This window comes from Nicotiana tabacum, chromosome 22, assembly GCF_000715075.1.
Source record: "Nicotiana tabacum cultivar K326 chromosome 22, ASM71507v2, whole genome shotgun sequence".
Classification (NCBI taxonomy): Eukaryota; Viridiplantae; Streptophyta; class Magnoliopsida; order Solanales; family Solanaceae; genus Nicotiana; species Nicotiana tabacum.
In genome coordinates this window covers 69,856,466-69,866,849 of record NC_134101.1, presented here as the reverse complement: position 1 = coordinate 69,866,849, position 10,384 = coordinate 69,856,466, and the positions used below count along the sequence as shown (strand labels likewise).

The window sequence follows — 10,384 nt, the reverse complement described above, 5'->3', positions numbered from 1 at the left end:
AACGGTGACCGGGTGGCGAGTGTGTATGGACTATCGCAAGCTAAATAAAGTCACAAGGAAGGATCATTTTCCACTTCATTTCCTTGACCAAATGCTTGATAGGTTAGCCGATCGTGCTTTCTATTGCTTCCTTGATGGATATTCGGGCTACAACCAAATCCTTATTGCTCCGGAGGGTCAAGAGAAAACAAGTTTTACATGTCCCTATGGTACTTTCGCCTTCAAGCGGATGCCATTTGGTCTATGTAATGCACCGGTGACTTTTCAAAAGTGTATGATGGTGATCTTCATGGACATGGTAGAGGACTACCTTGAAGTTTTCATGGATGACTTCTCGGTGGTTGGGGATTCTTTGGATGATTGCTTGGCAAATTTGGATAGAGTAATGGCAAGGTGTGAAGAAACGAACTTGGTGCCAAATTGGGAGAAATGCCATTTCATGGTCGAGGAAGGCATTGTCCTTGGCCACAAGATCTCAAAGAATGGCATAGAAGTCGACAAGGCAAAGATTGTGGTGATTTCTAAACTTCCACCTCCGACTTTGGTGAAAGGCATGTAGAGTTTCTTAGGTCACGCGGGGTTTTACCGGCGCTTCATCAAGGATTTTTCTAAAGTGGTGAATCCGTTGTGCAAGATCTTAGAGAAAGATGTGAAGTTTCACTTCAAGGATGATTGCATGAGAGCCTTTGAATTGCTAAAGTTCAGGTTGACAACCACTCCCATTATCACCGCCCCTAATTGGAGTATCCCTTTTGAGCTCATGTACGATGCCAGCGACGTAGCGGTTGGGGCTGTTTTGGGGCAACACATCAACAAGATTTTTCATCCGGTCTACTATGCTAGTAAGACCATGAATGGTTCCCAAGTAAACTATATTGTTATAGAGAAAGATCTCCTTGCCATTGTGTTTGCAATTGAGAAGTTCCGCCCGTACTTGATGGGTGCAAAGGTTATTGTTCATACGGATCATGTGACACTTCGCTATCTTATGAGCAAGAAAGATTCAAAAGCTCGATTGATGAGATGGGTGCTATTGTTGCAAGAGTTTGATATTGACATCCAAGATCGAAAAGAGAGTGAAAATCAAGTGGCGGACCACTTGTCTCGTTTGGAGGAGGAGGGGAGGCCACATGATGGCCTTGAAATCAATGACTCCTTCCCCGATGAGTAACTCTTGGCTATCTCAATGAAGGAGATGCCATGGTTCGCGAATCTAGCAAAGTTCCTTGTGTGTGGAATCATCCCGGATGAGTTCTCTTCAAATCAAATAAAGAAGCTCAAACGGGATTGTCAAGATTATTATTGGGATGAGTCATACCTTTTTTGGATTTGCACGGATGGGGTAATTAGAATATGTGTACCGGAAGAAGAGCAAAGTGATATTCTTGAGGCTTTCCATTCTTTGCCTTATGGTGGTCATCATGGCGGAGCAAGAATGGCGACCAAAGTGCTAAGTTGCATTCTATTGGCCCACTCTTTACAAAGATGCAATTGATGTGGTGAAAAGATGTGATAAATGTCAACAGGCTGGTGGAATCTCGAAAAAGAATGAAATGCCTCTCACTACCATTTTGGAGATTGATATCTTTGATGTGTGGGGTATTGACTTCATGGGTCCTTTTGTGAGTTCTTGTGGAAACACCTACATCTTGGTAGCTATTGATTATGTGTCTAAATGGGTTGAGGCCATTGCTCTATCCAACAATGAAGCGAGAAGTGTGGTGGCGGTAGGGTCATGTCCTTAAGATTCAGATAAGAAAAGAGTTCCAAACCTTTATGCTAAGTTGTGGAAGTAGACAGTATGAATTGATCGATTTTTGCTCATTACGACTGCTAACATCTCTAGAAAGTCGGACAACATCTTATTACTCCTTTTATGGATAGTTAGAAATAGATAAATCAGATTGTCTTCACTGAAATACTATTATAATGGCCAAAAGGTCAATTTCGATAAGAGCCAGTGCTTCCTCTCGAACAGAGCTCCTCGCAGAAATTCCAGATCATTGAAGAGGAATCAAAAACAAATGTTCTTGAAGAAGTATATTTTCACAAGGTTTGGTACTCTGCGGGCTATCATAAGCGATAGAGGGTCGCATTTTTGCAACAAAGCTTTTGACACTTTGCTTTGAAAGTATGGTGTCACATATAAAGTTATCACTCCCTATCATCCACAAGCTAGAGGTCAAGTGGAAGTCTCCAACTGGGAGATAAAGAGTATATTGTCCAAAACAGTGAATGCTAACCAGACAGATTGATCAAAGAAGCTTGATGATGTATTATGGGCTTATCGAGCTACTTTCAAAACTCTTATCGGAATGTCTCCATACCGGTTGGTATTCGGAAAAGCTTCTCATCCTCTGGTGGAACTTGAGCACAAAGCCATGTGGGCTCTAAAGAAGTTGAATCTTGATTGGGATGCAACCGCTAATTTGAGGGTTGCACATTTGAATGAATTGGATGAGTTCCGGTACCATGACTATGCGAGTTCTTCCTTGTACAAAGAGAATATGAAGTACCTTCATGACAAATAAATTCAGAACAAGGAGTTCAAGGTGGGCTATTTTATGTTATTATTCAACTCACGGTTGAGGATGTTTCCCGGAAAGCTGAAATCTAAATGGAGTGGTCACGTTGAAATTGTGGGTGTGACACCTTTTGGTGCATTGGACTTGAAGAAAAAAAACAATGAAGTATTTCGAGTCAATGGTCACCGGGTGAAGTACTATTTGGGAAAGGTTGATGATGGCCACGTTATGGCGGTGATTCATTTCAAATGATAGCAATATGCGTCGTGCTGCGACGTTAAATCAGGCGCTTCTTGGGAGAAAACCCATGTTTCTTTTTCTTTTCTTTTCTTCTTTTTTAGATAAGTGTTATTTTTGTGATAAATGGATTTGAAGTGTGTTGCAGGGATGAGTGTACTTTACAAAATTGTGCAAACATTGGCTAAGTGTTGAAAGAATTGCGGACCGCAATTGTATTGTGCGGACCACACAATTTTGGTTGCTGCAACAAAAGGTTCCCTGCGGCCACACAAATATATTGCGGACCGCACAAGTTGAAGGTGAAAAATGTCAACTCTCTGAAGTTGGTCCATCAGAGAAATAGTGGATCTGCGGCCGCGACACGAATTCTACGGTTCGTAACAAAACCTGCGGCTGCACAACTAATTTTGCGAACCGCAAAATACTAGGGCAACTGGGCCCTCAGGTAACAGAGTGCGGACCGTAATGGGAATTGTGCGGCCACACTCAAGCCCTCTTATTTTGCCAGAACCCGTTCACTATAAATAGCAAAAGCTAGGGCACTGTTTCCTTTTCCCTCTCTAAGCTCACAAAGTGCACAATTTTGAAATTTCATGTTAAATTAGCTGCTCACAAGATTAGGAATTGTGATCACTCATATCTTGCATAAATTCATATCTGGTCCGCAGAATTGTCATTGCGGCCGCAAAATGGGTATTGCGGACCACACAATGTTTTAGTGCGGCCGCAGAACTGGGTTGCGATCCGCACAATCCGCTTTGCGGCCGCACTTGAGATGTCACCAAAATGCCAACTCTCTGATGACAGCTGAAATTGTACGGTCCGTGGCTAGCTTAAATTATAGCAGCTCCTGGGGCACCACCACTATGGATCACAGCAGGGGTGGCTATTCACAAAAACACTTTGAATTTTGAGGCAAAGGGGTGGCAGACCTTTGTATGCAGCAAACTAGACACGTGTCAGAATGAGAAAAATTATCTGATCATGCAGGCAGTTCTAGTCACCTCCATCATGGTCGGGTACCCGATCAATATGGGTAACGTGATATCGGTCAATATATCTGTGGTCGCCAGGAAAGTTGACACATCCTATCTGTATCCTAACACCATTATTGAGTATCTTATGGATGTGAGGGTGGATCCGAGAGATTTTGATACGAAGGTGCGGGCGAAGAAGCCCTTCTCATGGTACTCGTTGAAAGATGCACAAAATCCTAAGAAAAATGGTCAACCATCTACCACCACAGGCCAGTCTGATGAGCCATCGATGGTTGCTATAGAGGCAATTGACATTCCATCTACTTCAGCCGAGCCTTCAGCTAGTGCTGCAGCTATGCCTCCACCTCCAGCCTCAGTGCCTTCAGCATCCCTATTACAGGTTCCACCTCATCTTTGAGGCCGGTGCCGATGCCCACTGCCCCACTCTCTGTGCTGCGAGTCTCTCAGACATTGACGAGTCTCAACAACTGGATGTAGACAACTACTTCAAAGCTATTTGACATATCCGGTACTGTTGCAGCAGAATCCTCCATTCCGGCACCTCAGATGCCCCCAACAGTGAAAGACACATTGAAGAATCTCTTGGAGAACCAGACCACGATTATGGCTACATTGGTGTAGCATGGGTCAGTGATAGAAGAACTGGGCAAGGAAGTGAAAAATATGAGAAAGTTCCAGGAATCCAAGAAGTCAGTGGACAAGCTCCAGAGATAGGTTACCAAGCTTGTGGAAGTTGGAAATTTTCCATTTCATATGCTGATTGACCCACACCATCCAGGCCCAGATCCCACAACACCTACAACACTAGTTGGCCAGTCTGAGTAGCCAGACTCTGCTGCTGACACTATTGAGGCAGTGCGTCAGATGTTCACCAACCTAGTCACTCCAGAGTTGAGGACGATAAGATCCAGTTAGAGAAGACTGAGGGTGGTGATGCTGCTGTGGGCAAAGAGATGGCCAGGGAGTCATATGGAGTTTTCTTCACTCTTACCCTTCCTTTACCCTTCCTTTACTCTTATTTTGTTAAGAATTGGGGATAATGCTTATTTTTATTGGGAGGGGTGGAGTTTATTTGATATGATTTGATGATTCTGAGATAATTGGTTTGTAATAACTGATAGTATTCTCTTCTTTTTCCTTATTCTATATATATTCTCTCTTCACGTCTCTCATTATGTATATATCTTCTCTCATTGTGTATATTTGTATTGCTTTCAATAGTTTTTTGTTTGTAGCTTCTTTATGTTTGGTTCCCTTACTAGTTAGTGTTTAATTTAGTAGTAGCTTCTTTTCGATTTAGTAGCCTCTTTTCGATTTAGTAGCTTCTTTTTATGTTTTAGTGGATAATAAGCCTTTGGTTTTCTTAATGCCACGGTTCTTTCCAAAGGTAGTTGTTGTATGAACCAGGTGACTCTTCCCAAAGATGGATGGCGTGACAATCTTCTTAAGAGACTGAGCCCATTTTTAGTGTTTAGGTAATAATAGTAGTAGTAATAAATAAAAAGACTTAATTTAGTCATACTCGAAGAGTCAAACATGCTTCACTTGGCACCGACACACTTAACTACGTGCTTATGGTTAAAAACAAGGTTTTTGGAAAGAAATAGCTCTAGTTAGTGACTTTGTGACTCTTGTGTTGACTTAGGTAATCATCGAGTGGTTTAATCGAGCCATAGTGATTTTCAATCTTGAATATGGTCGTTGTGGGCCCTCGACTCTATCTTCTTTAACAATCCAGTTGCGTGAGGGGTGAGGTATTTTTGTTGCTAGTCCAAGCACCTGTGCGAATGGTCTAGAACTTGTCGCGAATGTGTTTCAAGGCAAAATTTTATGTTTTACTTGGCTTGAGAAGTGACTGTAGGCTTTCCTTAACCAGCTTATATTTTTCCATTGCCGACCAATGTTGTTATCCCTAGTCAACCCATTTGAGCCTCGAGCCTTTCTCATTTGATAACCATGTTACAAGCCTATACCCGCTTTGTCGTGACTCTCTCTTGGCACCCGAGCTTTCCTTAACACTCTTGTAAAATAATTGGCTAAAAACGTAAGTTTGGGGGAGAGACGAGAAACTTGAAAGAGGTATCAAGGCACAAAAAGAGAAAAGAAATGATGAGAAGGAAAGGCAAGAAAAGGAAAGAACGAAAAGAAAACAAATACAAAAAAGAAAGTGAATAAGTGGAAAAGTTGAAGGGATTCAAAGAAAAGTAATGATACAAAGCCTGGAGAAATCAAAGAGGGATAAAATGAATGTCATGATCAAGAAAGAGTGATGTTAAGTCTCTCTAGTTTCCCAAAGAAAAGAAAGTGCTTCAAGGAATTGGCAAAGCATGAGACGAGAATAAAAAAATGGAGTGCTTAAGGAAAGGTGAACCCACTCAACCATAGTGTATCCAACCTTAGTCCAAAGGCCTTCATTACATCCGAAACATCCCTACATGATTTTAAGCCAGGTGAGCTTACATTAGTGGCGATCTACATGAGGGGCAAGCCTATGGTACTTGAAGTCGTACTTGCGACATTCTCTTGAGAGAGATGAGTGAACCTTTCACAAATCTTTGGATTGAGTGCTAAAATTCTTAAGTGAACTAGGCAAATAGAGAGTAGAGGAGGAGGAGTTTGGGATACACAATGACCTATATAAAAGAGCGAGCTTCCTTGATGAATAAAGTCAACTCTTGATGCTCAATGTCACATTTGAACTACATATGCATAAACGTTTAACTGGTTGCCTTGTTGATAATACATAAATAGTGTGGGTAATTGTTGGTCCCAATTGATGTGTGAATAACTCACTTTTTATTGGCTGGAATTGCCCTTAACTTGTGAAGGTGGGAACTATTTTATTTGCTTGAGGACAAGCAAAAACTTATGTTTGGGGGAGTTGATAAGTGGGGATTTTGACTATTTATTAGTGCCTTTTAGCTTTTGTTTAGTCTAAAGTCGTTTAATTGTGTTCCCGAAACTGATGAAATGTACAAAATTTGCAGGAGTGCTGGAAGTCAGACTCCCGAGATGAAATCCAACTCAAAAAGGAGTAATCAAACACAAGGCAACAAAAGGCACAATAGCTTGCAAAGTGCGGACCGCAGAATTCCATCTGCGGCCGCAAACAATGAAGCAAATCCCAACAGGGTTTCCTAGCAAACTACGGACCGCACAGGAATTGTGCAGCCGCAAATGAAGAATTGGAGATGAACTTCACAGGGTGTGCAAATTTTCAAAGTCCAAGTCCCTCAAGAATGCGGACCGCACAAGAATTTTGCGGCTGCAGAAGTAATGATACGGACCGCAGAAGACCAGATTGCGGCGGCAGAAACAAAGCCTCGCAGCCGCAATGGAGAATTGTGCGGCAGCAGAATCCCACCTCCTGCAAAGATGAAGACTTTTGCGGAACGCACATGGAATTGTGCGACCGTAGAACCTCCCGGATGGCATTTTTGTCCAAAATTTCCAGCCTTGTATAAATAGACAAGTTTCACAAAATTAGGTTAACATTTTGACATCAGCAAGTCCTGTAGTCGTTTTTCTTTGCTTCTTTTAGTAGTTTTCTATATTTTGGGATATTTTAACATAGATTATATCATTTTGACTTTCCAATATGAGTTTAATTAGTATTTCTTCTTCTATTTCTTCAATTTCAAGCATGAGTAGCTAGATTTTTACTAGGGTTGTGACCCAACCCTAGTGTGTAAACCTTATGGGTATCTAATTTAGTATTTTTTTATGATTGGGTGTTTATTATTTAGCCTTGTTCATGCTTTAATTTGTGGAATTAATGATTGCAAACATTAGTTCATGCCTATTTGACTTAGTCTCTACTTGAGAAAGAGAGACTTACTCCAGGAAAACTTGGCTAACAAGAAATTGGGTCAATCGAGAGATTGGTCAACCTAATTAAAGGGTTCAACCTAGAGATAGTAATAACCCGACTTGAGCTCTTATCAACCATTTTGTGTGATACCCATTTGGACTCGAGAAAGCTAAATTGGGCAAAACTACTCCTTGACCGAGAGGTACTGAGTCGTTAATTGATAGTTGATAGCTATAATACACCCCGATCAACAAAACAAGCATTAAGGTTTATATCCCATTAGGCGAACACCTAGGCGATGGTTATAACCCTAGGTTTTTTTACAAATTTGAAAAACAACAAAAACAATTATCTTAGTTTTATTTCTTAACTTTGCAATCTTAGTTTTAAAAATAGAAATAGAAACAAAACCAATTTGTGGAAGTGTAAATTAAGATAGTTCAAACTCACGTACTAGAATATATACTCCTAACTCCCATATATACTCCCCGTGGATTCGATCCCAACTCTTTGTTGGGTTACTATTATTGCAATCGACCGTTTCATATCCTTATTTTTAGGTGTGATTTGGACAAGATCAAACGCCAGACATACCAAAATATTATGGGACTTCATATCCTCACGAGAACATCACCACCTACACAATGATAGTGAAAAGAAATGACTTAGCTCAGCACGAGATTGAGACAGTCTTACTGAAGAAGTTCGGGAAAACACTCACGGAGGGGGCCCTGACATGGTATTCAATTTTACCCGAGCACTCAATCGATTCCTTTGAGATACTCGCGGATTCTTTAATCAAGGCCCATGCCGAGACTAGGAAGGTACATGTCCAAAAGGCCGGCATATTCAGAATTATGCAAGGAGAGTCTGAATTGCTGCCAGAGTTCTTGACCATATTTCAGAAGGAAAGGATGCTACTACTGGCCGTCCCAGATGAATGGGCAGCTGAGGCATTTACTAAAGGGATGAACCCGAGGAGCTTCGATGTTTCCCGGAAACTGAAAAAAATCTTTCTTGAGCTTCAGGCGAATGCATGGGTAAATGTCCATAATTGCTACAAATCAAAGATAAGAATAGAGGACGACCAGCTCCGCTTCCCGGCATCAACCAAGGATCGGGATCGAGAAAAGAGTAAGGATAAGTCCAAGGATGATTTTGACACAGATCGACAATTTTCTAAGGTCGTGTTTTGCCCTGTGAAAGGGCTGAAGGACATGACAGAGGTTTTCGATCGGCGGATAAGTTCGCTATCGATAGGAGAGTTGACTATGGCCATAAAAACAGTTCATTGCAGGACAAAGAGATATCAGGCTCCCGAGATCCCACCTACCCCAGACCATCAGAGTATAATTTCAATGTCAGCGTGATGGAGCTGGTATCGGCGATGAGGAACATTAAGTAAGCATGATTACCGAGGCCGATGAGATTCGATCCCAGTCAGAGAGATCCTAATCTATGGTGTGAGTATCATGGGACTAAAGACCACCAGGCTTGGGACTACTAAATTTTGCGCGAGGAGGTGGCGACGTTGCTGAAAAATGGCCATCTCAGAGAGTTCTCAAGCGTCCGGCTAAAAATTACTACCATCTAACGCTGAACCCTCGAAAACAAGAGAAGATCCTCCTCGACTAATGATCAACATGATTTTTGGGGTGAACAAGATTAATGGTATAACCTTTTTAGCAGCAAAACAGACAAAGGTATCAGTGACTCATAGCAAAAGACTTCGGGAAGTCGCCGAGGACGATATCACCTTCATGGAGGAGGTCGCTGATGGACTCCTACTACCGCACAATGATACCCTGGTAATTTCTCTAAATATTTTGGATTTTAAAATTAAACGTGTTTTGGTGGACCTAGGAAGTTCAACCAATATTATTCAATGGAGAGTGCTGGAGCAAGCCAAGCTAACTGAAAGCATCATTCCGGCCACAAAGCTCCTCACCTGGTTTAACTTAGCAAGTGTGACAACCCGAGGGAAGATCCTTTTGCCCACAAATGCCAAAGGGATGATGAAGACGACCATGTTTGAAGTAGCAGACGGCGACACAGGATACAACATTATTCTTGGAAAACCATGGCTACATGAGATGAAGGTTGTGCCGTCAACATACCATCAACTTCTGAAATTCCCAACTCCAGAGGGAATCAAACAAATAATGGGAGATGAACCGACGACAAGGGAGATAAACGTGATCTCGGTTTCCAGCAGTAAAGGGAAGGAACATGTAGCATAGCAATTATAGGAACCGACGCCTGCTCCCGATCCAAATGGAGTCAATAAAGGGAAGGAGCTGTCAGAATCCTATCAGGTACCAAGGTATTTCCAGATACCGCAAGAAAGGGACGCAACCAAATCCACAACGGAAGAAATCGAACAAGTCACATTGTTCGAGAAGTTCTTAGAGAGGAAGTTTCTCTTAGGGACATGATTAAACCCCGAGCTCAGGTCAGGATTTATAGAATTTCTTAAAATTAATCTTGATTGTTTTGCATGGCCGCATGTGGATATGACAGGTATTCTGCTAGATGTGGTCGTGCACAAGTTAAGCGTTGAGCTGATGAAGGTCGTTGTCTCCTCTGTAAGGAAGCCCCTTCATTACTGGCTTCCCCATCATCATCAATCACCATAGTGGTTGCGGCTGTCTCGGGCGCGACGTTCTTCATCTTTTTATTTTTTCCCTCGATCAGGAAGGAGTGCCGCTTTTTTGGTTGCTTGTTCTTCAGTCGGGGACTCTGTGAGGAAGCAATTGCACCGGAAGCTGATCTGATGGCGCCTGTTCGGGTGAAGGCCTCCTTCAACAACC

The 10,384-nt window shown here is 42.1% G+C and overlaps 1 protein-coding gene across 1 annotated transcript; it reads left to right on the top strand.

The window, feature by feature from the left end:
* The first annotated feature begins 9,217 nt into the window (after positions 1–9,217).
* Positions 9,218–9,814, top strand: LOC107762864 (uncharacterized). The gene has a single exon (XM_016581264.1). It carries the CDS (start codon positions 9,218–9,220, stop codon positions 9,812–9,814), a length of 597 nt encoding a protein of 198 aa, XP_016436750.1.
* The last annotated feature ends 570 nt before the right edge of the window (positions 9,815–10,384 follow it).

Bases quoted from the DNA above. Each gene is read 5' to 3' on its own strand.
- LOC107762864 (XM_016581264.1), top strand. From the start codon at position 9,218: ATGATTTTTGGGGTGAACAAGATTAATGGTATAACCTTTTTAGCAGCA.